Source organism: Saimiri boliviensis, chromosome 8, assembly GCF_048565385.1.
Source record: "Saimiri boliviensis isolate mSaiBol1 chromosome 8, mSaiBol1.pri, whole genome shotgun sequence".
Classification (NCBI taxonomy): domain Eukaryota; kingdom Metazoa; phylum Chordata; class Mammalia; order Primates; family Cebidae; genus Saimiri; species Saimiri boliviensis.
In genome coordinates this window covers 14,857,817-14,885,172 of record NC_133456.1, presented here as the reverse complement: position 1 = coordinate 14,885,172, position 27,356 = coordinate 14,857,817, and the positions used below count along the sequence as shown (strand labels likewise).

The following is a 27,356-nucleotide window of genomic DNA, read 5'->3' as shown; positions in this document are numbered from 1 at the left end:
TGCCTTTGTGACCTGTGACAGCTAAAGCAGACCCTGAGCCTGGGAGGGACTGGGAGCAGATAGAGAGGGCTTCCTGGCTGGCTCCTCACCAGGAGCCCACTTTCCAGTGGGAAGGATTCAGATATGGGGTGGCTGTGGGGCTGCAGGGGTCAGGACACGGGCTGGAGTAGAACCACAGCCCCCACATCTCTTCCGTCTAGGAGCCACTGAGCACCCAGTGCTGGCAGGTCAGGCCTTCTTGGGCCTCAGTTTTCCTGCCTGTGGCACAGGAATGAACCACCTCCTGCCCCGCTCTGATTTCTCTGGGTGCCTTAAACTTGAGTGAAGTCACTGATAGGGGCTGTGTTCACACCTTGTGGTGGCCTGATATTCCCGAGATGTGGACAGGACCAGAGGATCAGACAGAACACAGAGACCAAGAGAGAGGCGTGTCAGGGCAAGGAGAGGACTACTGGGCCACACAGACATGCCCGGCAGCCTGAGTGGGCCCGCGTACCTTGCAGGCAGACCCATGGGTGCTGAGGGGAGGGCCCAGCCTAAGGCATCTGAACACTGGCACGCTTGGATCTGCCTCTGTGGCCTCCTATCCCGGACTAGGGGTCTGGGACAAAGTCCTGGACCAGTGTAGGGCTTGGTAAAAAATAATTAATTTTTCTTTTCAAGTGGAAGCTCTGACTCAGGCCTTTTCCTGTCCCCAGCAGCATTATCCTTGCTTAGGCCTGAGCCACAGAAGCTGCCCAGGGACTATCCATGGCCTCCCGGTGGCCAACTTGAGCCTGCTCTGCAGCTTCAGGCCCAACTCGGAAGGCCCGTGGGCTCCAGGTGAGTGGGGGCCAGGGGACCCTGGTGGCCTGAGCACAGCTGGGAGGAGCAACTCTTTGGTTTCCCCGGCAGTGAGCATGTAAGTACCTGGGCGGTACTATGGAGCAGACAAGACATGCCCACATGGAGACACGTCTGTGGACCTGGTGTTATGACTGCAGGGGCTTGTAACCATGAGGCCAGCAGGGACAGAAAGCCCATGCCTCTAGCTCCTTGGGAGCCTTGGGAGTCTTCCCTGACTAGAACAGAGCCTGCCAGCCCCAGGTGCCCCCATCGTCCTCCCTTCACCTTCCTGAGAGGCAAGAACGCCAGGCGGCCATGCTTCTGCTGCGAGGGGAGGGGGCTGCCCAGCCAGCTGTCATGGGAGCCTCCAGCAACTCAGCCGGGTGTCGGGGGGTGTTTATGAGCAGCCGAAATGGCTGTAAAAGTGGCACCTCGCTTCACTTATGGCCTGGCCATCCCCTCCCCTACTGGCCTCCTGCCTCAAAAAGCTTCCAGAGGGGCCCGGAAGCCGAGAGAGACCTGGGGTGGAGGTCTGGGTGGAGGCACAGCCTGGGGTCAGAGTTCAGCCAGGGGCAAGAAATCGAATTAGGATAAGGATTCAGCCCTAGGTTGGGGTTCATCATGGAAACAGAGCTCAGTCTGGGATCAGGGCTAAGCGTGGGATGCAGACTTATTTTGGGGCTAGTGCTGGGATGAAGCATTGGGGGACTATAAAGGCTCAGAAATAGATGTGAGCCATTAGTCCCAGAGAACCCCTGGGTCAGCAAGGGATTTTCTAAGAGAATGAGGCCAGGCTGCATTGCTCAGAAAGCTGAGTCTCTGCCTTTCCTGTTGGTGTCTGATGCCCACCCTGGCCCCAGGGTCTGTGTACCTTGGCCGAAGCCCTACTCACAGTGGGATGGCTGCAGCAGAGGCCTGTCAGCCTGGGGCTGCCACACCAGCAGGGGTGGGGCCAGAGTCCAGCCCTTAGTGTAGTTCTGAGATCCAGCAACTACCCTGGCTCTTCCTCATAGGTCCCAACCTGGGGATCAGAGTCAGGGACTCACTCCTACTCTCCACCCCAAGCCAGGCCTTTTCAAATTCCATTGAAACTGACCTGACACTAACCAGAAACTGACTCTGGGCCCCTGGGGCCTGCCTGTCAAAAAGGGCAGGCTGATTCTGCCAAGCCCTAAGGTGCTACCAGTTAATGTGTGACACGGATACCCTCACCCTCATGGTGGCACTTTAACCAGAGGCCTGAGGGTGAGGGAGAGAATCTATGGCCCCACCCACAGCTGTGGAATGTCCAGCAGGGGACTCTGGGGTGAGGCACATGAATTATGGCAAGGGGAATGCCCTTAAGAGGCCCAGCGCCCATCAGATTCCTCTCTGCAGCCCTCTCTACAGCCCACCCCGGTCCTCCCAAGTACAAATATTATGTTTCCAAATCTCAAGTTTTCCCTGGTGTCAGATCTGAAAAGAACTCCTCCCCATCAGCCCCTAGTTTTACCTCTCAGTCCTTCCAATCCCTCCATTAATGTTCTTTTCTCATCATCAAGAGGGAAAGCAGGGTGGGAGGTCAGCGGTCATAGAAACATAAAACTTAGAGACACCTAGAAACAGAGGCACAGGCCAGGTACGGTGGCTCATGCCTGTAATCCCAGCACTTTGGAAGGCCAAGGCAGGAGGACTGCTTGAGCCCAAGAGTTGGAGACCAGCCTGGGCAACAAAGTGAGACATCGTCTCTACAAAAAAAAATTTTTTAATTACCTAGGTGTGGTGGCTCATGCCTGTGGTCCCAGCTACATGGGAGGCTGAAGTGGGAGGACTGCTTGAGCCCAGGAGGTCAAAGCTGCTTTGAGCCATGATTGTGCCACTGCACTCCAGCCTGGGCAACAGAGCAAGACCCTGACTGGAGGGAAAAAAAAAAAAAAAAAAAAAGGCTGGGTGTGGTGGCTCATGCCTATAATCCCAACACTTTGGGAGGCTGAGGCAGGTGGATCACTTGAGGCCAAGAGTTTGAAACCAGCCTGGCCAACATGGAGAAACCCCGTCTCTACCAAAAATGCAAAAATTAGCCTGGCGTGGTGATGCACACCTGTAATCCCAGCTACTCAGGAGGCTGGGGCCAGAAAATTGCTTGAACCCAGGAGGCAGAGGTTGCAGTGAGCCGAGTGCGTGCCACTGCACTCCAGCCTAAATGACAGCCCTGTCTCAAAAAAAAAAAAAAAAAGAAAGAAAGAAATGGAGGCATAATAAAGCTGAGACCATTAAAATATAACTGAAGAACCACAAGTGTTCTTTAGGTCCCCATTCTGGCACCTGGGCCTCTGTCCCAAGGAGCCCACATACCATAGGAGGCAGCCCTGAAATCACAACCTCCTCCTTAGTAATGGAGGATGTGGGCACACAGGAGAGAGGGGAATGTCCTTTATAGCAAGCAGAGGAGTGTGATTCTAGCAGAGGAAACGGCAAGGGCAAAGGCCAGAGAGTGGATGTGTGGAGAAGGCCAGGAGTCTAGCAGACAGTTCCTGTTGGGGAGAATCATTTTTGGAGGAAACTCTCAAATAGCACAGCCCTTGAACACCAGGACAAGAAACGAGCGCAGTGGGCACAGAGAAGGGATGCAGCCATAGAAATGTGTGGGGAGGGCCGGGTCCAGTGGCTCACACCTGTAATCCCAGCACTTTGGGAGGCTGAGGCAGGTGGATCGCTTCAGATCAGGGGTTTGTGACCAGCCTGGCCAACATGGCAAAACCCTGTCTCTACCAAGAAATAAAAAAATTAGCCAGGTTGGTGGTGCGTGCCTGTAGTCCCAGCTACTTGGGAGGCTGAGGTGGGAGAACCACTTGATCTTGGAAAGCAGAGGTTGCAGTGAGTGGACGTTGAAGTGAGCAGAGATCATGCCACTGCATTCCAGCCTGGGTGACAAAGTGAGACCCTGTCTTGAAGACGAAGAACAAGAAGAGAAAGAAGAAGAGAAGGAGGAGGAGGAAGGAGGAGAAGAAATGCATGGGGAAAGTGTCTAGCTAGGGGTGCAGTCTGGAAGCTGGATGGACTTGAGCCAGGAGAAGGGTAGCAACATCTGGATCCTAAACCTTAGGGCTTGGGCTTGGCAGATTCACACTGAGGGTTGGAGGGCAGGTGTGCAGGCTCTGAGGAGCTCGATGTCCACAGGCTGAGTCTGAAGAGCCCCTGGAGCCCATGGGCCAGGACGCCCACCCTCGTGGATACTAAACAGGAAAGTTAACATTTCTTTTGAATCAGCTGGCCAAACTCTCCATTTTGCAGATGAGGAAACTGAGATCCAGACAGCCGTAGAGTGGTAGTGTCCCAGACACGAGATTGGTGAGCAGGCAAGCACAGGCTGCTGCTTAACCCAGACGATATTTCCCAGGGCCTCAAGCATTCACTTCCTCCGCTATCCTTACAGCCCTCCACTTCAGGCATCCCCGGCCCCTCCTTCCGCCTCAGTTTCCCCACCTGGTACCGGGAGGGGGTAGGTTTGGGGTCAAAGGGTCCCTCCTTTTAGAGCTCCAGCGTGCCCTCCCCAACCAAGCATAGAAACCCCGCCTCGTTCAGCCCCAGCCCCGGAGGACTTCTCTCTGCCTTCCCCTAAGTAGAGGGTCCCAGGCAGATCCGAGCCAGCCCAGAGTTTTGGGAATAGGGGTGGAGACAGGGGAGGGAGGTGAAGCCCGAGAGTGGGTGTCCGGATTGAGCCCCAGGTCTGGCAGCCTCGAGCCGCCAGGGTTGGGGCCGGGCGAGCTGGAGAGGCCCGGCCAGCAGCGGAATGGGTCGAGACTCGGAGACTCGGAAACCCGGACCCGAAGAGCCGCCGAGCAGGGAGGGAGCTGGATGTGTGGCTGCAGACCTTGGCAGGGGTCGGGGCCGGCCTACGGCCGAGCAGAACGGCCGGCCTGGGATGGGACTGAGGCAAGGGTGGGGCTGGACGTGGGGGAGGGCGGCGGCGGCCGAGCCCGGGTCCGGGCTGGCAGCCGAGTGGCCTCCCCAGGGACCCCGACCCAGCCCGAACTAGAGCCCAGCGGACTGACAGCTCCGCTGCCGGGGGGCGCGCGGGGTACCGGGCGGCCACCCTAGGGGATTCGCCCGTGAAAAAAGAGGGCTTGCTTCTCGGCTGAGGGTCCCTATTCGCCAGCGGGGGTCGGATGATCAGAAAAAAAGAAGAAAAAGAAAAGCCCGTGCTTTCCAAAAGAGAATATAGCGGCGGCAGCGTCCCGGTTCCCTGCTCGGGTGTCGATGTCACCGATGCCCCCGCCCCGTTCCACAGCACTCACATCCCGCCGCCATACGACCCCGGGCCTCAGCCTCTAGCGCAATGTCCCTGGGCGGGGGGCGGCGGGCTCCTCTTGGCCTCTCCACACTCCCGCGTCGGCGGCGGCGGAGGGGGTGGGGGCGGGAGAGGCCCGGGAGGGCTCGAGGGAGGGAAGAGGCGCCCGGCCGGGGGGAGGGGAGAGGCAGACGCCGAGGCGAGGGACTCGCGCTGCGGGCGGTGGCTCCGAGCGGCGGCCGGGCGGGGGGCGCTGGAGACCAGGCCGGCTGGGGGGGGGGTATCCTGAGAGCTCCATGAAGTCCCCCCGGGGCCGCGGACGGGGCGCTGGCTTGGGGAGGCTGTCGGGGGTGCCCCGACATCCATGGCAAGGCGGGGGCCGCGGCGGCGCGCTCGGAGTAAGTCGGGGCTGGGGACCCGCGCCGAGGGGAAGTGGCGGGAGTCGGGGAGGAGCGACTCCGGGCCTGGCCGGGGCAGCCAGGCTGCTCTGTCTCGGTGTCAGTCGGCGGCGCCTCCTCGGAACCCAGGGGAGCCGCCAGCCCCGCGCCGCTCGGCTCGGTGGCTTTTTTGGAAACTTGCAAATGTTTTCGTAGAGAGAGAAGTGGGAGGGAGGGAGCGAGGGAGTGACCGAAACGGAGCTTGGGGCCGCTGGAAGAACTGAGGCCAAGGCCGGGGGAGCTAGAGACGGACTGACAGACAGGCAGACCGACAGAGCGTCGGGGCCGCTGGCGCGCCGGAGCCGCACGGGCGCAAGCGGGGCTCGGGCAGAGGATGGGGAAGGGGTGCGGGAGGCGGGGGCCGAGGCGCTGGGTCTCGGGAGGCCGAGCGGCCGGGGGCTGGCGGCCGGAACACCCGAGGGTTCAGTGTGGCTGCAAAGTTGGGATCGCGTCCCCTAGCTGCACGCCCTGCGCGGCTCAGAACGCGCCCCCTGCCCGGCCGGGACTCGCTAAGGGCTAAAGCCGCGGAGCTAAAAATAAGTCCTGTTCGCCCCCCGCAGACCGCGACCCCGACCCCTCCCCCCACTGGGCGTGGGGCGAAGCCACAGCTCCCACTTCCCCAAAAGAAAAAAAAAGAAAGAAAGAAAAGGCGGCGCGGGAGGGGGGCGGGGGGCGGGCCGGGGGCGGGGGGCGGGGGGCCCGGCCATATGGATGTGATTTCTCCGCTCGGAGGCAGACGGGCCGCTCCGCAGCGATCGGCGCCCGCCCGCCGCCCGCCGGGCCTCCGGCTGTCCCTCCCTTCCTCGCGTCCCTCCCTCCCTCCTTTGCGCTGCTCGCTCGCTCGATCGCCCTCAGCGCATGGGCCCCGCGCCGGGCCCCGGGGCCTCGGGCCGCCCGGACGCCGGGGTCCCCTAGGCCGGGGCGTGGGCGGGGCGGCCGGCCTGACGCAGCTCTGCACCCCCTACCACCACCAGGGCCGGCGGCGGCGGCTGCCCCGAGGGACGCGGCCCTAGGCGGTGGCGATGGGGGCCGCCCGGATCGCACCCGGCCTGGCGCTCCTGCTCTGCTGCCCGGTGTTCAGCTCCGCGTACGCGCTGGTGAGTCCCCCGCCGCCTACACTCCGGGACGGGATGCGGGCTTACCCTGGGGTCCCCGGCATAGGTCTAGGGCACGCAGTCTCGAGTTCCCCCTGCAGTTCGAACGTTGGGTGAGAGTTCCCTCTGATCCAGGATCCTGGGTGCCTGCTGTCTCTGGGATGTCTGAACTTCGGGTTCCAGCTGCCTGAAGCCTCCCTATTTTTGAAGCCTCCTTTGGAGTCCCAGATCTGGAAATTTGTGGTTGAGGTTTCCCCATCCTCTGCCTCTGTGAGCACCATGGCTGTTTCTCTCTGGAAGATGAGTGTGACCCAGCAGAAGGCTGGTCTTTGGCCCTGCTAGTACTCCCACGGACTTTGCTTTGAGGACCTCTGTTTTCTGCAAGTTTTGTTGCAATCCCGGACATAGAGAATGCAGGTTTGAGGTCAGAATCATCCAGGCAGGGGGTAGAATTTAGGGGCCCCCTCCAGCCCTCACACACACACATACACACACTTGCACATTTGTCTGGCTTCAGCCAGGGTAGAAGCTGTTTGCCCGAGGAGGTGGGTGTGGTGTGGCATAGAGGAGGGATGGAGGTCCTGAAGGAGACTGACCTCACAGTGCACCCCTGAAGGAGAAAGGCACAGCATACCCTGTCAGGAAGTGAGGAGACCCCTGGGAAGACTGTAGCTCCCTAAGAGTGGAGTCCTAAAGGCAGAATGGTAGGAAAGAGTAGAGGGAGAGGAGAGACAGAGACAAAGCAGGGTGGGGAGAAGAGATCCCAGGAGCCGGAGGGGTGAACAGACCAAGAACAGCAAAGAAAAAAGGCAGAGACAGCTGGAGGCAGAGAGCTGGAGACACAGAGCGGGCAGCACCTCCGCCTCCTGGGCCAGGGTCTAGGGGCCACTTTCTGGGAAGGGGGCTGTCCCAGCCCCGTCCCAAGGGACCAGCCCGTTCCTGAGGAGGCTGTCTGCCTTCGTGCCTAACTTCAAAGCCCCTTCTCCCAGCTCCCCAGTGGGGGCAGCTGCCTGCTGGGGAGCAGGGTAGGCAGGCAGCCTCCTCCTCCTGACTATCAGCAGCTCCCTACACAGCACAGAGCTCCAAGCGAGGCAGGAGCCTAGGATTTCTCCGCCTCTGCAGGACCCCTGTGTAAGCCTGGGCTGTCCTTCTCCATGCCTCAGCTGCCCCATCTCTAAAAAGAGGACCTGGAAGAAACATCTGCCTGAGAATCACATCATCAGAGGCTCTCCCCTCCTCTGTGGTCCTCAGCACATACCACTTACCCGTGCCTACGCCCCCACAATTCTGGCCCCAGCAAAGGCTTCCCACCAAAGACAGCGCCATACAAGGCCTTGTGGATGGGGAAACTGAGGTTCAGAGGAGCTCAACACTCTCTGCAGAGACACTCCAAACACTGAAGAATGCCAGGGGATAGAGCCACCCCCCACCTCCCTGGGAGTTCGGTGTGTACACACACATGCGTGCATGTGACGGTGTGAGGGGTAGACAGGTGATGAGTGTGGGTGTCCTTAAAGTCTGTATGTCACAGCAGGGCTCTGTGGGACTCTGGGCATGGTGTTTATCTGGGTCTATGTGACTGTGAGTGTCTGAGTCGCTGCGTGAGTTCATGTGTCTGACACTGTGAGTGCGTGACTCGGAGGCCCACAGTTGTGTTTGAGTGTGCCTTTGTAAGTGCCTGTGCACTGGGCCTATTGTTTTCTTATGTGTATTTCATAAATGCTTCTGCAGGGCTTTCTACTTGCCGTTTTTTTTCTAAGCACTTCACATATATTAGGTAGTCTAATCTTCCCAGCCACCCTCAGAAGAAAGTTATTGTCCCCATTTTTAACTGGCCCGAATCACACAACCACAGTGACCGTTATTTATCTCATGCCAACTCAGAGCCAAGCCCTGTGCCTCTTTGGGGGAATGGATGAAATGAGAAAACAATTTGTGACAGTTTCTATCTCAGAATCTGGGGACAGCCGCTCTTCTATACATGTTGGTTTCTTCCTGTCTTTAAAAGCAAGCCACATGGCTGAGCTGCCCCTGTGTGGGGGGAGCATGGGTACCCAGAGCCCCACTGCTCTCCAGGGGAGCTGAGGTATCTGCTGAGAATCTTCCTGGCTTTGCCCTGGCCCTTGTCTGAGGGCAAAGGGAGAGATGCCAGTGCTGGGTCTGCCTAGGACCTTGTGGGGGCATGTGAGTTCACTGGACACTCCCTAGCTTCAGGGCTGGAAGATTGGGACTGAAGGACAGCAGCAGCCTACTCACCCATCCAATATCCTACGGGCCCCCTGGACTCATCTGGAGCCAGCAAGAAGCTGGCAGCCTGCCAGCTCCCTCTCCTGAGCCCAAGGACTACTCTCCCCGCCCCTTTAGAGCTGCACCTATGCCCTTCAGGCCCTTCAACCTTATCTCACAGCCAGTCACCAAACCTATATGCAACCTGCCCAGCTGGTCCCAGGACCAGGCTCACATCTCCAGTGACCTCACATTTGGGGTCCAAAGAGCATCCCATGGGGAGGACACTGGCGGCCAGACTCAGCTGGTCCATCTTCTGCCATCCAGGAAAGAGTTACCTAGGAAACTGGGGGTCTTGCGGCGGGTGGGGGTGGGAGGAAGAAATGGACCCACAGATTGTGAGTAGGAGGCAAAGGGGTGCTCTTGTCCTTGGGGTGCCTCCTCCTAAGGACACCCCCAGCATGTACACAGGTAGGGGAGAAACTGCAATGAGAGAAGCTGGAGTTCAGCGGGGGGCAGGCCTTGCGTGTGGAGATGTGACTGCTGAGCAGACTCACAGGAGACTGTGGTGAGGACGCACAGGCTGGGAGTGTGTAGGACCTTTTCTAGCCCGCTCCGGGGGCAGCGCAGCCATGTTGCCTGCTTTTAAAGACAGAAAGAAACCAACATGTACAGAACACTGGCTGTCCCTAGATTCTGAGATAAAACTGTCACAAACTGATTTCTCATTTCATCCATTTGCCCAGCCATTTTTGTTTGTTTTTGAGACTGAGTCTTACACTGTGTCCCAGGCTGTAGGGCAATGGCACAATCTTGGTTCACAGCAATCTCCATCGCCTGGGTTTAAGCGATTCTCCTGCCTCAGCCTTCCGAGTAGCTGGGACTACAGGCGTGCGCCACCATGCCCAGCTAATTTTTTTGTGTCTTTTTTTTTTTTTTTTTTGAGACGGAGTTTTGCTCTTGTCACCCAGGCTGGAGTGCAATGGCGCGATCTCGGCTCACCGCAACCTCCGCCTCCTGGGTTCAGGCAATTCTCCTGCCTCAGCCTCCTGAGTAGCTGGGATTACAGGCACGCGCCACCATGCCCAGCTAATTTTTTTTGTATTTTGAGTAGAGACGGGGTTTCACCATGTTGACCAGGTTGGTCTCGATCTCTCGACCTTGTGATCCACCCGCCTCGGCCTCCCAAAGTGCTGGGATTACAGGCTTGAGCCACCGCGCCCGGCCTTTTTTGTGTCTTTAGTAGAGACAGGGTTTCACCATGTTGGCCAGGATGGTCTCAATCTCCTGACCTTGTGATCTGCCCGCCTAAGCCTCCCAAAGTGCTGGGATTACAGGCACCGCCTAAGCGGTGATCTGCCCGCCTAAGCCTCCCAAAGGGCTGGGATTATGAGCTGCCGCACCCTCGCCCAGCCATTTTTATGGGAAAGGGTCCTGAGAGTCACACAGTGAGTCAGTCGGTGGCACAGCAGGATTTGAATCCAGGTCTTTAGACCTTTGCACTGAATTCCTTCCTGAAAGCAGCATGAGATTTGCTGCTGGCGAGATAGTCATGTCTCACTCTGGGTTTTCTCTTTCTTTTTCTTTCTTTTTTAAAAATTAAATCTTGGCCGGGGTGCAGTAGCTCACGCCTGTAATCCCAACACTTTGGGAGGCTGAGGCAGGCAGATCACCTGAGGTCAGGAGTTTGAGACCAGTCTGGCCAACATGATGAAACCCCGTCTCTACTAAAAATACAAAAATTAGCCAGGCCCAGTGGTGTGTGCCTGTAATCTCAGCTTCTCGGAAAACTGAGGCAGGAGAACCGCTTGAACACAGGAGGCGGAGGTTGCCATGAGCTGAGATCACGCCGCTGTACTCCAGCCTGGGTGGCAGAGTGAGACTCTGCAAGAAAAAAAAAAATTAAATCCTTCTGTTATTTTCTTTTTTTTAACTTCATAACTGATATATGAATATGTTCTTATAAAAGAGTCAAGCAAGTCTATAATCCCAGCCACTTGAGAGGCTGAGGAGGGAGAATCACTTGAGCCCAGAAGTTCAAGGCTGCAATGAGCTATGATGATGCCACTTCACTCCAGCCTGGTCAGCAGAGTCAGCCCCTGTCTCTGAAAAAAAAAAAAAAGTCAATCAATAAAAATTAAACAGCAGCCCTCCTTGGTCACTCCTAAGCCCTATTCCCTTCCAGGGAAAACCATTTTCAGCAGTTTTGAGTAGAGGAGCATTCTCCATCCTCTTTCTGAATGGTACCTCTTTGTGTACGTACCAAGGAGTTAGTTGAGTTTTGTCGTTTTCTATTTGCTTGGTGGTTTTTAAATAAATGGCATCGGATTCTACATAGGGCTCTGCCACATACATATTTTGACTTAAAGGTGTGTCTCAGAGATCTTCATGTCAATAAATATGAATCTATCTTTTTAAATGCTACACAGTATTCCAAAACCTGGGACTCATTAAGTAGTCCATAGGAATGTACATTTAGATCATTTCTGCACAATTTGCATGTGTGTCTGTGTGCGTGATTCCGGATGGTGGCAGGGAAGCTCCTTGAAATGCCCTCTGGTGACTCTATGTGACTGTTTCCTAGTAGGATATTTCTAGATTTTGTCATTGCTGGGTCTGAGATACGCATTTTTTATTTTAATAGCATGACCAAATTGCCCTCTAAAAAGCTTGTGCTGTTTTGTACTTATACAACACCAAGACTGACCAGGAGGGCCTCTCTCCCATGCCCACCATCTCATAGGATGTTATGAGGATTCTTTGTGTTTCACCTTTGTGTGGATAGGTGAAAAATGGTGTGTCTCGTCATTTTAATTTGCTGATTACCAATGACTTTTGGGCTTTACAGTGGTTTATGATCCATCTTCTAAGAGAGCTTGCTCTGAGCCATTAGCCACACTTCTATGGGTTACTTGTCTTTTTCATATTGATTTGTTGAGGCTTTTTATGTCACCTGCCTTTCAACCCATTCCCCCCCAGCTCTTGAAATGGCCTATGGACAGAGCAGTAGGAGGGGCTAAGCCCTCCCGGGAACTTGGGTTTTCTTCGGAATGTTTTAATGAGGCGTCAAGTAGCCTCCCCCAGATTCCTGTTGTGGGCCTTCTGGGGACACTCCCGGGTCCAGCCACCACATCAGGAAGGCAGCTATTTCAGAAGGAGAGTCCTCAAGAAAAAGAAAAGGTGGGGCAAGGGTTTTGCAGCCCTCTGAAATTGTCTGCAAAATATGGTGCGGCTGGAAGAAGGGTGCAAACGTTTGCTCAGGTTTGTAGAAACATCAGAGACCTTCAAACCCTAAAAGCCCCAACTCTGGGGCCAGTCTTGTGCCTGAGGTGAGACCTAGTGGGATCTCATTCTGTTGAGCAGACGATGGCTATATTAGGCCATACCGTTCATCTGGCCCTTGATTCCTCAGCCCAGCTAGGGGCTGCTTGTGAAGATCCACCAGGTCCTAGCAGCCAACCCCGCTATCCCAGGCTCCATCCCACTGCCTGCCCCAAGGCAGCCACGCTGGCTGGCCAGGATGAGAGGCGTCACAGTGCCTCTCCGCCCCCCCCCAGGCCCTCCCAGCCCCAAACACAGGCAGCCTGTTCAGGAAGGCCTGGCGAGGGGGAGGAAAAGTCAGCACTTGTCAGCGGTGGCGGGGCAGGATGAGAAGCCTGCTCAGGCCAGCCGGACAGACAGGGGGCAGCAGGGGTGGGGGAGCAGTCCCAGCCAGCTGGCATGGGAGACATCCAGGGGTGCCAGGATGGGTCCCAGTGGTAGAACCTGGAGGAGGGCTGAAGGAAGGCCAGGAGGTCATGAAGGGGTCTCCTGTTAGCCAGGGTTTTCTCCTTCTGGCTGTGCTGGAGGCATCAACTGCCTTGTTCCCAACATCAGGGCGCAGCTGTCCTCTATCCAGTTACAGTCGAGGACAAGCTGCCGTCACCAGCACCAGCACCACCATCACCTTTATGTCTACCCACCTCCCCTCCTGAATCAGCTTTGGGGAGGCTGCCTTAGAGGGTCTGCAGAGGGATGCTTGCTTAATGCAGCAGATCAAATCCAGGACTCTGGAAAGGTGATGTTCTGGCTGGTGCCAGGGTGTCCGTGTGGTGGGCACTTCCTCTTTTCTTTCCCTTCTTCCAGGGCCACTGCTTCAGTGTCAAGCGGATCTTAGCTCGATCCTTTGCCCTCCTTTTTCTAACTGTGACTCTTGGCCTCAGTGGCCCTGTCTGTAAAATGGGGATGTAGTAGAAGGTGCAGGAGGCATGGGTAAAGCTCCTTGTTGACCATGGAGAGGACGTGCTACAGTGGGGGGGGATTGAAGCCAAGCGCTGTGATGGCTGGGCCGGGGAGGCAAGTCAGCCCTAATCAGGACCAAAGGAGGAGTGCCCACCTGGTACAGGGCTGGGTGGCTCATATCAGTGGTGGGTATGGACTAAGTGACCCCTGGCCATAGCCCAGCTCCAGTCCGTCAGTCCTCAGCCCTGAGATCCAAGATTTGCAGATCTGCTGGATCTAAGAGGGTGCAAGTCTGAGTCCTCTGCACCCTGGAGCTGGGCCAAGAAGACAGGAGCTCATCAAGGGGGTGGAAGTTGGAGGGCCGGGGAGAAAGGAGTAGCAGACAGGGGGCATGCCAGGCCAAGATGAGTTACAGCTGTCAGCATTTTCCCCTTCATCCCCAGGAGATAAGGCCTCCTCAGCCAGGGCAGAGGACGGGATCTGTTCTCCACCTAAGCTCAAACGTGTGGGCTCTGGCAGTAACCTTGAATCCTAATGTAAGTCCAGGGTGGATCCAGAAATGCAAGGAGTCATTGGGATAACCTTCCATCCCAAAAGCTTGTCTGGTACACCTTATCTGGCAGATCTTCCTGCAGTCCCTGCCCCTAGTCCTCCCTGGGGTCCCACCTCCCATCTGGCCCTCACTGTCACCCCATGGACTCAGTCCTGTCGACCTAGTCTCCCCCTGCCACCTTGGATCCCTGGCCTGGGGCACCCATGTCACCAGGCAGCAGGGGGTACATGGCAGGGGTGTGACTTGCTGCTGCTGCTGCTCACGGTGTCAACAAAAGCAACAAAATTTTCCTGAGCTTCACCCCTGTGCAGGCTTGTTGTGCAGTACTTCATTTAATCTTCACTATAGCCCTTTTTTTTTGAGACGGAGTTTCACTCTTATTGCCTGGGTTGGAGTGCAATGGTATAATCTCAGCTCACCGATACCTCTGCCCCCTGGGTTCAAATGGTTCTCCTTCCTCAGTCTCCCGAGTAGCTGGGATTATAGGCATGTGCCACCACACCCACTAATTTTGTATTTTTTAGTAGAAACAGGGTTTCTCCATGTTGATCAGGCTGGTCTCAACTCCCAACCTCAGGTGATCCACCCGACTTGGCCTCCCAAAGTGCTGGAATTATAGGCATGAGCCACCACGCCTGGCCAACAACAGCCCTATGATTACCCTGATTTTACAGAAAAACTGAGGAACATGAATTAAGCAACTTTCTCAGACATAAAGCCAGTCAAGGATGGAGGTGGGATTCATGCTCTGGGGCTGGTGGCAGAATCTCCTTGGAGAAGAGGGTACAGTTGGAGGGAAGAGTGAACCGGAGTGAGGGCATTCCAGGCACAGAGCTGTGAGCTAAGGTTTGGAGGGGGGAGTGCACTTGGTGTGGGGTTGTCCTCCTTTCCTTAGGAAAGTGCTTCCTTAACTCTGATCTGAGTTATTCTTGTTGCAATGGCTGTAGGCTAACAGAGAAACAGATCCTAAAGTTCAGGGAGGCCAGAGGTGGGGCCCCCACCCCTGTGGATGAATGAAGGGGTGTCGGAGCCATGCATGCTGGAAGCACATACCTTTCCCTCTCCTGAACATCCCAACTCCAGAAAAAGAAGTGTGCCTCCTCCTGGCCGTGGAGGAGGTGAAACCAACAGCAGTATGTAGAGGCTGAGCCAATTCCTTGAGCCGGGGAGGGGAGTGTTGATCAGCTTTCGGTGATCAGTCTGCCAAACGGCCAGTCGGTTTTCAACCCATGACTGCCTGCCTGTAGTCTAGGCCATCAGGGGTGCCCTCCAGTCCCATCAGTGCGCTGGTCTGTCTGTTGGGAGACCCGGTGAGTCAGCAAGTCTCTAGGGATGAGTGGGGAGCCTCTATCAGTCACTCCAGAGCTCTCCATCGGCTGGAGAAAATATGGCAGAATAGGTTTGTCTTTAGAGAGGTGGAGATGGCAGGAGAAGGGTAGCGGGGAGGAGGGGTTAGACAACAAGATGGCAAAGGTGGTGTAGACGGTAGTCACTGGGCAGGTGGCAGATTGGTGATGGTGCTAATGTTGCCTTGGTGATGCTGGAGGTGGTGGCAGAGGTGCTGGTGCTGTACCGGTTGTGATGGTGCAGATGGTGGTGATGGTGGTTATGTTCATGGTTACAGCAGTGCTCATGGTGGTAACGGTGATGCCAGTGGTGGTGGTGGTAGTACTGGGAGGGACCCGAATGCTGGTGTTGGTGTTACTGATGGTAACGATGGTTACTGATGGAGGTCCTAGTAGCAGCGGTGGAAATGGTAGTGAATGGATGCTGTAAGTGGAGCAGGGGCAGGGATCAGCCCCTCAGCAGCATGGTCCCCCATGTCAGAGGCAAAGGGAGAGCTTCAGGTTCGTTGGAGGCCCCTCGATCCCGGCAAGTCCAAGTTGTGCTCTCTTAAGCCCCATCATTCTATGTCTACCTCTGCCCCAGCCGGCTCAGCCGTAGCTATGGAAGCAAAGAGACTAGGATAGAGGAGCTGGGCCCAGCTGCCAGCACGTGGGGATCTGTTCCAGCCCTTCCTGGGGTCCAGCTGATATCTCAGGGTCCACCTCAGCCCCCAGAGGCAACAGAACCACTGGCCACCCACAGACGCAAACGCTAAGGAGCTGCCGCCTCACTCACAGACGCGCACACACTGCCCTATGCCCCAAAATACCTGGGCACGTGCACGCTCACAAACATGTCCATCTGGCGTCCCACACTGACATGCCGGACAGTCCCCGCGTGAGAACGCGCACAGATGGGCACACACGAGTGCACGCACCGGCCACACTCGCGCACGCACAGAGACGCGCATGCGGCTCCGCTAAGTGGAACCAGCAGAACCCGAGGCCGGCCGAGCCAATTGGAGACTCCTTGGCCCTGGAAGCCCTCGCTGCTGCCGCCAAGAGACGCGGTCAATTAACTTCTCCCTGCAGCCAGGCTCCCTGACCCGGCCCGCCCACCCCGTCCCTGGCCGCCTCCTTCCTTCCCTGCCCGCTCCGAGTCCTCCCGCCTTGCACAGCCACGCTTGGACTGCAGAGCCTCAGCCCCGCCATGGCGCGTCTGAAGGATGCGGCTCTGCCCCGTGGGGCTGAGGAGACGTAGCCTTTTGGGGAACCGGTGGAGGGGGTTCATCTCAGGATACAGGCCCAGGGGTCTGAGGAAACACGGCCCTGAATTAAGGGGGATGGGGCTGAGGGCTTCACAGCCCCGCCCTGGGGAGGTTTCAGAGGCCGCCTTAACCCCGGCGGGTCGCACTTATGGGAGTGGCTGGGCCGGGCAAACCTAGCTGTTCCCCGGGGGCGGGGCGGGATGCAGTCTTCACCCCAGCTGCTTTCCTCCCAAGTCAGAGGCTTACACCCCTCTGCAGCCACCTGCTCAGAGTGAGCCTCCACCCCCATGATGTTTCATGTCCTTTCCTATAATGAGGCCAGTGAGTCCCGGTGGGTGGCAGCCAGGGCCCACGGTGTGCAGGTTGGAGGGAAGGGAAAGGACATTCCAGGCAGAGAACAGCAGGAGTGAGGGCCTGAGTGTCATCAGAACTCAGAGTCCGCTTGAATGGAGGGAGCTCCCAGATCAGCAGTGGAGAGGGACTCCCACCCACAGCCAGCACCAGAGTGCCCAGCCCAACCCAGGCCACATGCCAGCAGTTCCTCCACCCTCTCCCTATCGGGATTGCAAGGAGGGGAGGCGCTGAGGCACTCACCGTTCACTGGGGAAAGCACTGCCTGGGGACCTGGGCCAAGATGGAAATTGGTGACTCCCAAGGCCCCCCCCACCAAGGTGCCAGGACTTGAAGGAATCCAGGCTGGGTTTGTCTCCCCAGAGTTCAGGACTCCTTATCCAGCCGCTGCCCCCTACTCATGTCTGCAGCAGGCAGCCAGGATGCTGTGTGGATCCATCCTGGGACATTCCATTCCAGTCCCATGAACCCCCGGGGAAAGAACTGGGCAGAGAGTACCAGTGACTGCAGCCTACAGGGTTACTGGCGGGCAGGCAGGAGACAGCTCCCTCCTTTTTCCCTTGGATCAGGCAGGCCCCATCCCTCAGAGCCACAGCTTCCCATCTGAAAGGTGGGAGCTCCCTAGAACAGATTTCCCAAATGTGGGGGGAAATCCCACCTTCCCTCTAGAGTCAGGGCCTTTTGAAAGAGGGTAATCACTCTGGGAAATTGGGATGGCTCTGGGACCTGCTGCGCTGGAAAGTCCTGCCTGTGGTCTGACCTTCCGCTTGGCAGGTGGATGCAGATGACGTCATGACTAAAGAGGAACAGATCTTCCTGCTGCACCGTGCTCAGGCCCAGTGTGAGAAACGGCTCAAGGAAGTCCTGCAGAGGCCAGGTGCGGGTCAAAGGTGGGGGTCTGGGGATGAGGCCAGGTGAAGGAGCGGCCAGTTGAGGGTGGGACCCAGGATGCAGAGCCAGATGAAGGCTCTCCGTGGGAGTGGACTCAGGTAAAGTGGACCAGGCCAAAGTGAGGACCGAAGTGGGGTGGGTGGCGCAGGAGTGGAGTCAGCAGGCATGGCCGTCCTTGGCTTGTCCGAAGTCTTTTCTTTTTCTTTTCTTTTTCTTTTTTTCTTTTTTTTTTCTTTTTTTTTTTTTTGAGATGGAGTCTCACAGTGTCACCCAGGCTGGAGTGCAATGGTGCGATCTCGGCTCACTGCAACCTCAGCCTCCTGAGTAGTTTCGATTACAGGCACCCATCACCGTGCCCAGCCAATTTTTTTTTTTTTTTTTTTTTTTTTTTTTTTTTTTTTGTATTTTTAGTAGAGATGAGGTTTCACTGTGTTGGCCAGGCTGGTCTCGAACTCCTGACCTCGTGATCCCCCCACCTTGGCCTCCCAAAGTGCTGGGATTACAGGTGTGAGCCACCTCGCCTAGCCTGGCTCAGGTCCCTGTGTTGTCTACCACAGTGCTCAGACTGACAGCTGTCAGGTTAATCTCATCAATCCAAGAGGCCCAGACTCCAACTGACTGATGGAGGGGGCAGCTTCCTCCCCTGACGAGCCCTTAGGGCTCTGCAGGGATCAAGTCTGGTGCACACCCAGAACACAAGCACACAATAATGACATACACACTCTGTGGCACGTGGGTTTTGCTCACACTCAGAGACTCACATGGTCTCTGCAGTCACAGCCCCACCCATGCTGGCCCCAACAGTAACTCCCAGTTGCATCGAGATCTGAGGGTGCAGGTGGGGACCCCCTCACTCAGGTCCTGAACCCAGCCCCTCTTCTTAGTTGTAGAAGCCTGGAGGGTGCCTGTCTTTGCCCCTCCCCATCCACCATGGGGCTTCTCTCTTCCTACTTTACCTCATCTTGCTGCCCACATCCCCACACTGATGGCTGAGGGTAGAGGCAGGAAAATAAGCACATTCTCGTCCAGTCCAGGCTGCCTGGACTCGGATTCCCATCATTGCCACAGACCCGACTGGGAGGGCCAGAGGGCCCTAGCTTGGGCTGTGGCTGAAGGAATGCAAGTCAGAAATGAGGAAGACTTTGTGACTAGGAAGAAAGACCTCTCCAGCCTGGGCAACGTAGTGACACCCCATCTCTACGAAAAAATTAAAAAATTAGCCAGGTGTGGTGGTGCACACCTGTAGTCCAAGCTACAGGTGAGGCTGAGGTGGGAGGATTGCTTGAGCACAGCAGTTCGAGGCTGCAGTGATACATGATCACATCACTGCATTCCAGGCAGGGCCGCTGTGGAAGCTGTGAACCATATATTCAAGGTCCAGGGAAGGGGATGGGGTGGATTTCTCTGTCCGCTCTTTTTTCTTTTTTCCTAAGATTTTTGATTTTTTTTTTTTTTTTTTTTTTTTTAAGATGGGGTTTCACTGTATTGGTCAGGCTGGTTCTCGAACTTCTGACCTCAGGTGATCTGCCCGCCTCAGCCTCCCAAAGTGCTAGAATTACAGGCGTGAGCCACCGCGCCTGGCCTCTGTCCACTCTTGACTGTACCACCTTGCTCTCGTCTTCTCACCACCAGCTTCTTTACCTGCACAGCACTCAGGCCAGACCATTTTCGCTGTGTGATCTGCCCATTGACACCTCCACCCCCTCTGTCTGCCACCATGCGCCCCCTGGTGGGGCCTTCACTGCTGTGTGGCCTCGGCCCCCACTCCTGAGTCCTGGGTGGGAGGATCCACCTCTGCCATCTTACCCACATTTAGTGCCCACCGCACTAGCCAACCCTGCACTCCCATAGCGTTCACTCCCATTCCAACCCTGGGGGGCAATCTCCAGATCTTCTTATTGCTTTACCTGGCAAGCACTTTACACTTTGTTAAATGCCTCCTCACCCATTGTCTCAGATCTCCCAACAGCCTGGGTGTCAGCAGGGCAGGAGACAACCCCCCATTGTACAAAGGGGGAGTCTGAGTGCCCCGGGTCTCCTATTGTAGCACAGCTGACAGCCATCATTCCTATCCTGGTTTCTCCAGCCAACATAATGGAATCAGACAAGGGATGGACATCTGCGTCCACATCAGGGAAGCCCAGGAAAGATAAGGCATCTGGGAAGCTCTACCCCGAATCTGAGGAGGACAAGGAGACACCCACTGGCAGCAGGCACCGAGGTATGTCTCTATTTCCATGCATCCAGCTGGCATGGCCTTGGACCTGCGCACCCCACTGCACTGTCCCCATCATGTGAGCTCATGCTTCTTGGCTCTTGTAGAAAGTAAAAGGCTGCAGCCCCATCCCCAGGCAAGGGGCTGGGAGAAGAAAGAGTCTGGTGGGAAGGAAGGGGAGTGGATGGCTCAGGCCTCAAGGAGAGATGAACAGAGAACTCACCCAGAACCACACCAAGAGTGGACCCAGGGCTACAGCCTCACCCATGGAGAGAAAGAGAGATGACAGAGAACCCTGGGGGACAGAGAGGCAGGGAGAGATACGCAAAGAGAGATAGTGGCACATAGAGACAGAAAGGGAGGGAGAGACAGTCACAGAGACAGAGGAGACCAGGAGGCACACCCTGAAGTCTGGGGCTCAGTGTGTCTGAGGAGGCACATGGGGACACATAGTGGGGAGGGCCACAGAAATAGAGCAGGAGAGGACGGCAGTGGCAGAGGGTGGGGCCAGAGGCAGTGGGACAAGGAGGGAAAGGCGATGAGGAGAGGCAGACACAGAGCCCAGGCTTTGGCCACAGGGCCGGTTTGAACCGGCCGGGTGGGCAGCGGATTCCAGATGGGCCACATCTGGGAGGCTGTGGTCACCCTGTGGCTCCCTGGGGACCAGAGGGAATTGTGGGCCTGGCTGGGTGGGGCTGGGAATATGGCGCCCAAGACAGAGAGCCTTTCACCAAGCCAGGGTGGGTCCAGCCATCAAGGCAGCCTTCCAGGGTGGCTAGAGAGTCCTGTGGTTGGAGTCCTACAGAGGGGGAGAAGGGGGCTGCAAGCTGGGGGTGGAATGTGGAAGATCCAGAGGCTGGGGACCCTCCAAGTTCACTTAGCCTCCTCGCAGTGAGGCTGGGGCTCCAAAGTGGGTTGTCACCCTGCTTTGAATGCCACCATGAGCACTTAGATTTGGGGAATCATATCTCCCCCCGAGCAATGGCCATGGGAGACTCACAGCAGGTACTCAGGGCGGGCACTGGGTGGTGGTAGAAGCATGGGCCAATGTGGTTAATCCCAACTGCCCAATAAGGAAATGGAAATGGAAAGACTGGGACACCTGCGTGAGGTCAGCAGCTCTTTGGAGTCCAGCTGGCACTAGAAACCAGGCCTCCTGCCTCCTGTCCATGGTCCCAGGGGAGGGGCACACACTCCCAGCTGAGGGAGTGTTAGTCTGGGTACTTGCCCTTCTTCAGGGACACCAGGAAGGTGCTTCTGAGAGCAGTTGAAGAGGGCAGGGCCCTGTGCTGTATGACCTCAGCAAGTCGTCTACCTCTCTTGGCCTCTGTCAGCCTATCTGGAAAATGGGCCAGTGCCAGCACCTGCATTGCACAGTCCGTGGTAAATTCTATGAGGCCAGATGGATGCAGGACACAGAAATATGTTTTCTCCAGAATGCTCCAAAGTCTCAATTTTCCTGTCCTGGGGCACAGCTGTTCCTGCAGGAACCAACAACAGCAGATGTGTTCATCCCTCTGGGTCACTAACCATGACCCTGATGCTCCCTTGGTATCCCCTACCTTGTCTGTCTCTGGGCCCAGGGCGCCCCTGCCTGCCTGAATGGGACCACATCCTGTGCTGGCCGCTGGGGGCACCAGGTGAGGTGGTGGCTGTGCCCTGTCCCGACTACATTTATGACTTCAATCACAAAGGTGAGGCCTGCGGGAGGGGTGGGGATCACAGGGAGCCGAGACTTGGAACTCAGGGCTTCAGTGGCTCCAGACCTCCCTACCTGCCCTGACCTCCCATGGACCTGCAGGCCATGCCTACCGACGCTGTGACCGAAATGGCAGCTGGGAGCTGGTGCCTGGGCACAACAGGACATGGGCCAACTACAGCGAGTGTGTCAAATTTCTCACCAATGAGACTCGTGAACGGGTGAGAGTCTTTCTCCTCCCCAACCGGACCTGGATAAATTCACTCCCATCCCAGGGTGACCCCTGACCCAGCCCTGACCTAACCTCGGTCCCTCCGACAACCTTACCCTGGCCTCTCACTCTTACCCTGATGCTCGCCTTGGCTCCGGGGGATCTGAGTGTGTCTCCCACCCGCACAGGAGGTGTTTGACCGCCTGGGCATGATCTACACCGTGGGCTACTCCGTGTCCCTGGCGTCCCTCACCGTAGCTGTGCTCATCCTGGCCTACTTTAGGTGGGCGGGGCGAGGGCGGGGCGAGAGCCGGTGGGGCGTGGTCGGGGGGGGCCGAGGTCTGATGCGACCCCCTCCCTACACCTGTCACCCCTGGCGGGCGTCCCTACGTACTGCGCACAGCCCAGCTTCCTGCCCACCTGCCGCGCGTGCCCGTGCCCCCACCCACGGTGATGTGTCGCGCCCCGCAGGCGGCTGCACTGCACGCGCAACTACATCCACATGCACCTGTTCCTGTCCTTTATGCTGCGCGCCGTGAGCATCTTCGTCAAGGACGCGGTGCTCTACTCTGGCGCCACGCTCGATGAGGCTGAGCGCCTCACCGAGGAGGAGCTGCGCGCCATCGCCCAGGCGCCCCCGCCGCCCGCTGCCGCCGCTGCCGGCTACGTGAGTGCCCGTCGCCCGCCCGCTCCCGGTGCCGCCGCTGGCCTCGTGGGGCCCCGCCCCTGCCCTCCAGCCTGGCCCTCGCCCTGCCGGTCTCCTGCCGGCGCCACTAGCTTCAGCCACTCAAACCCGTCTCACAGGGTCCCTCACGTCCCTCAGCTCTGCCACCAGCCCTGCTGCCAAGGGCTCCGAGTCTCCAGATGCCCCGAGCTGCCATCAAGGCTCCTGCCTCAACCTAGTCTCCCCAGCCACTCCGCCTCTTCACTTTGCCTCCTGCCCCTGAAACCTCACCCCGCTGAGAGCGCTCCCCGAGCAGAGCCTGCCCCTTCCTGGCCTGCTGGGCCAGCACCCCTTGTCCCCTCCCACTGCCCCAGCCCCCAGCCCAGCCCGGACTTCCTGGAGGCAGGCCCTGCCCTCTGGCTAACGCCAGCTGGTCTCCTAGGCGGGCTGCAGGGTGGCTGTGACCTTCTTCCTTTACTTCCTGGCCACCAACTACTACTGGCTTCTGGTGGAGGGGCTGTACCTGCACAGCCTCATCTTCATGGCCTTCTTCTCGGAGAAGAAGTACCTGCGGGGCTTCACGGTCTTCGGCTGGGGTACGCAGGCGCAGTGGGCAGTGAGGCGCCCGCAGGGGTGGACCGTGGGCGGCAGGGAGAGGGCAGCCCCTGGGGACCGGTGCCACACAGCACATCCCATCCCAGGTGGAACAGCAGGAGAGAGGCCTGCCGCCCTTCTGTGACTGTGACCCCGTTCCAGGCTCAGGGAACAGGGCTTGCCAGCAGTCAGGTTACCTGGGGTCAGAGTCATCTGAAGTTGAGGCTCAGCCCAGGAGAGCGGGAGGAGGGACCATTAGGCCAAGATTCAGCTCAGGATCAGAGTAGGATATTGCATCAGAGGTCAGCCTGGGGCTAGAATTGGGATCTGGGACCCTTCCTTTACTTTGAGCCCCATGGACTAGGCCAGCATCTATTACCCCACCAGTCTCCTTGATGGGATGGGGTGGGGGACTGCCCACACCATTGTCAGCCTCAGCAGGCCTGCGGGGTCCATGACCCAGAGCCGTGGGCCCGGCCCCTCAGCATCATCTGGGCTTCACAGCCCCTCTGCAGAATGGGTTGCTAGAGCTGAGCACTCCTCCCAGCCCCCAACTGGCTCTGGGATCCAGTTACCGATAATTGTCCATTATTGTTGGCAGCTGCAGAGCTTGGCTGGGCTCCGGGGCAACTGGCCAGACTGCAGAGGGGTGGGCCGGGTGGCTGGAGCCCTCTCCGCACTCAGCACCCAGAGGCCCACAGGTCTACAGCCACTGCCTCCCTGCCCTTGGCAGACACCCAGACTCTGACCTCACCATGACATGCCCCAGAGTTGGGGAGACCTGGGCCCAGACCCAGAAATGAATGCAGGCTCTGGGGCTGGGGGGTGTCTGAGTGGGCTGGAGACATGCAGATTGGGAATGCATAGAACCTGGGGGCACAAGAATGTCACAGCTCTTCTTCCGACAATAAATCCAGGTCACGCCCTGTCCCTCCAAAGGTGCACCAGGCCTAGAATCAAGTTGGTGGTGTGTGGTGGGGAGGGCTGGGGCTCCCTTCCCAGAAACACAGCTCACTTAGAGATACCATGTGCCCCTTGAGTTGGCGCAGGTCGGGACACACTGACTTCCCTGTGGCCTCTGCTTGGGACAAAACCTCTCACCCCATCCAGTCTCATCCATGAGGGCTAGGACCTTTCAAATAAGGTTGTGGGGGCGCTGTGCTGGGGCAAAAATAATGCGTATATATATATAATCGGCCCCTCCCCATGGGAGCTGCAAGTCCAGAGCAGCGCCCGTTGCAGGGGAGTGGACAGTGCATGGGTCAGTTAGTGATACCTTATTATTACATTACGCCGTGTACCCCACCTGTGTGCATATGACACGGAGCCAAGATGGGGACAGAGGCTGAGCTGGGTTTTGAGGGCTGGAGCCCCAAGGAGAGGCTGTTAGGGCAGCACACTCCAGAGTGTGGCTCTGTCGCCAAGTGGCCCAGGTACCCAGGGTGAGGGAATCAGGGCAATGGTGGGGTAAGCTGGGCGTCATAAAGGATGAGGGAGGGTGACCTTGTGGACAGCAGCCACAGCCCCGCACACTGTCCCCCTCTGTGCCCGCAGGTCTGCCCGCTGTCTTCGTGGCTGTGTGGGTCAGTGTCAGAGCTACCCTGGCCAACACCGGGTAGGTCCAGGTGGAGAAGGGGCCCAGGCAAGAAGCCCTCTGGGTCCCTTTTCTTCCAGGAAGCATGTGAGAGGGCCTCCTGTACCCTGGCCTCAAATGGCCCAGCCTCAGGAGTTCTCAGTCCAGCCTCCAGCCAGGGCCCCCCTCAGGGTCACAGGAGGCTAATTCCAAAGAGGCCTGTGAGGGCGGCCTCAGGCCTGGCCGCCACACCCAACCCCCCCTGCCCTGTGTCCTCAACAGCTAATGTCAGTCCAGATCAACTCTGGGCCTCTGTGGGCAAGCTCAGGATGGGAACGGGCGGAATGGGAGCTAACGCCTCAACTTCCCCCAGGTGCTGGGACTTGAGCTCCGGGAACAAAAAGTGGATCATCCAGGTGCCCATCCTTGCCTCCATTGTGGTGAGTGGGGTCAGGGGGAGGCTGCTGGTCAGGGCTGGGTGGGATGTGGCCTGGGCCCCAGGGACCAGCCCCTGACAGTGACCTAGGAGGCTTCCCTGGACCCCCGGTGTCAGAGCCACAGAGGCCAGAGGACCAGCCGATCCACACTCCAGCCCAGAAAGGAAAACCAAGGACCCAGAGATGCAGTGACAGAGTAGAGCCTGTGGCCACGGCGACCAGGCCTTGCCCGCCCCACCCCCACCCCCCGCTAGGGTGCAGCCTCCAGACGCAGCCCTCTCACTCCCACAGCTCAACTTCATCCTCTTCATCAATATCGTCCGGGTGCTCGCCACCAAGCTGCGGGAGACCAACGCCGGCCGGTGTGACACGCGGCAGCAGTACCGGTGAGCCCACCTTGCCTGCCATGCCCTGGCTCCTCAGGGGTCACTGAGTCCCGGTACCTGTCCAGGAAGGACAGGCCTGGGGCAAAGGAACGAGCCTGGGGCAAGGGAAGGACCCAGCGTCTGACTCCCTAGCTGTCCCCACTCACCTGGCCAGCCCCAGGCCCTGGCCTGCCCAGCAGTGATGGGAGGCCCTAGGGGTACCCAAAGCCAGCCTGTCTCCCGCTTGGTACCAGGCCCTGCACTAGAGTCTGCGAGGATGGGATGAACTTGAACATCTCCTCAAAGAGTTGGTTGTGGGGAGTCTGAGGAGCAGGAGCAGGTAGAGGGTGGGTGGCCCAGGAAGGTGGCAGCTCAGCTGAAACCTGAGGAGTGGGCCATGGCATAGCGAGGTACAGCCGTGGAGGGGAGTGCATGCCAGCTGAGGGCTCAGCAGGTGCAAAGGGCCCGGGTCCTGGGGCACTGTCATTTGAGGTCCACTCTGGGACACCGCTGAGGACCAAGGGGCCCCATTAGCACTTGGCTGGGAGCGCAGCCAGCAGGTGAACTGGGCTGTCCTCCCATGGTGACCAGAGTCCTGGGCTCCTTTGTGCTTCCGGAGCCCGAGGCTGGCAGGGCGGGGGGTGGCACGGTGCTTGTTGAAGGGGAAGGGGCTTGGCCCTGACCCACCTGCCCCACCGGCCCAGGAAGCTGCTCAAATCCACGCTGGTGCTCATGCCCCTCTTCGGTGTCCACTATATCGTCTTCATGGCCACACCGTACACCGAGGTCTCAGGGACACTCTGGCAAGTCCAGATGCACTATGAGATGCTCTTCAACTCCTTCCAGGTGCGCAGTGCCAGCCCGGGCCTGGCTGAGGGTGGGAGGGGTGCCGGGGACAGGCCCTGATTCCAGCCACCTCTCTTCACAGGGATTTTTTGTCGCCATCATATACTGTTTTTGCAACGGCGAGGTAAGCAGGAGACAGTGTTGGCACAGGGCAGGGGGGGGCAGATGTCCCAGAGGCCTCCTCAAGGTCTGTCCCTCTGTTCTTCCACCCTGCCATTTCTTCCTTCCTCCAAGAACACCCCTGAGGACATGCTGAAAGCAGAGAAGTCTTCCCAGATGGGGCAGGCTCAGGATGTGCAGGATTTGGGGACTTTTCAGTCACTGGCATAGCCGTGTCTTCCCAGCCCCACGATTGAAATCTCTGTGACCCAGATTGGAGGACTCAGCCACCTTTGGGGCAATTTGAGTCTCGTAGACTCTGGATGTGTCCGTTGCCTGCAGCCAAGCACCCTGTTCTGAGGACGGGATTTCACTTGGCCTTAGAGTTTCCCCGGCCAAGTTTTCATTCCGTGCTGGGTGTTCAGGGGCGCGGATGGGCCATCGCTGGGGTTGGGAGACACACCTGACTGCTGCACCCCTACCACCCCAAGGTACAAGCTGAGATCAAGAAATCTTGGAGCCGCTGGACACTGGCACTGGACTTCAAGCGCAAGGCACGCAGTGGGAGCAGCAGCTACAGCTATGGCCCCATGGTGTCCCACACAAGTGTGACCAACATCGGCCCCCGTGTGGGACTCGGCCTGCCCCTCAGCCCCCGCCTGCTGCCCGCTGCCACCACCAATGGCCACGCTCAGCTGCCTGGCCATGCCAAGCCAGGGGCCCCAGCCCTGGAGGCCCTCGAGACCACACCACCTGCCGTGGCTGCTCCCAAGGACGATGGGTTCCTCAACGGCTCCTGCTCAGGCCTGGACGAGGATGCCTCTGGGCCTGAGCGGCCACCCACCCTGCTGCAGGAAGAGTGGGAGACAGTCATGTGACCAGGCCCGGGGGTGGGGCCTGCAGCCATGGTGGATGGACAGATGGACCAAAAGATGGGTGGTTGGATGGTTGCCCACTCACGGCTGGGGCTGAGAGAAAAAACAGAGGAAAAAAAAGAAAAAGGAAAAGGAAGCGGTGTGTGGCTTCCTGTGGCCCAAACTGGGGACTCACTCCAAGGCGGGTGGGGCTGGGAGCCAGGGGAAGCTGAGGGGGCAGGGGGAGGGCCGTGAGTCATGGAGGAACCCTCAGGTCTCACTTCAGCAGGGGGAGGGCTCTGGGGCCTGTGGTATCATCCAGCAGAAAGGGCCCAGAG

At 57.9% G+C, this 27,356-nt stretch overlaps 1 protein-coding gene across 5 annotated transcripts; it reads left to right on the top strand.

Annotated features, from left to right (window-relative positions):
• Positions 1-644: 644 nt before the first annotated feature.
• Positions 645-27,175, top strand: PTH1R (parathyroid hormone 1 receptor). Of its 5 annotated transcripts, none has more exons than XM_010337015.3 (15): positions 645-822; positions 6,507-6,629; positions 17,345-17,447; positions 19,509-19,682; positions 21,260-21,316; positions 21,478-21,596; positions 21,775-21,869; positions 22,058-22,253; positions 22,693-22,846; positions 24,399-24,459; positions 24,791-24,857; positions 25,146-25,240; positions 25,924-26,065; positions 26,148-26,189; positions 26,656-27,175. In XM_010337015.3, exons 2-15 carry the CDS (start codon positions 6,555-6,557, stop codon positions 27,040-27,042), a joined length of 1,767 nt encoding a protein of 588 aa, XP_010335317.1. In that variant the 5' UTR covers positions 645-822; positions 6,507-6,554; the 3' UTR covers positions 27,043-27,175. The 5 variants fall into 5 exon arrangements, with proteins under 5 accessions (XP_010335317.1, XP_039333513.1, XP_074260067.1 ...); XM_039477579.2 differs by having other exon boundaries at positions 646-822; positions 21,260-21,370; XM_039477581.2 differs by having other exon boundaries at positions 647-822; positions 19,548-19,682; positions 21,260-21,370.
• The last annotated feature ends 181 nt before the right edge of the window (positions 27,176-27,356 follow it).

What these genes read in the sequence shown, in the direction of transcription:
- PTH1R (XM_039477579.2), top strand. Translation starts at nt 6,555, where the DNA reads ATGGGGGCCGCCCGGATCGCACCCGGCCTGGCGCTCCTGCTCTGCTGC. An exon ending in TTATGACTTCAATCACAAAG is followed by an intron (nt 21,371 to 21,477) that starts GTGAGGCCTGCG and finishes ATGGACCTGCAG; the next exon opens with GCCATGCCTACCGACGCTGT. An exon ending in TGCTCTTCAACTCCTTCCAG is followed by an intron (nt 26,066 to 26,147) that starts GTGCGCAGTGCC and finishes CTCTCTTCACAG; the next exon opens with GGATTTTTTGTCGCCATCAT.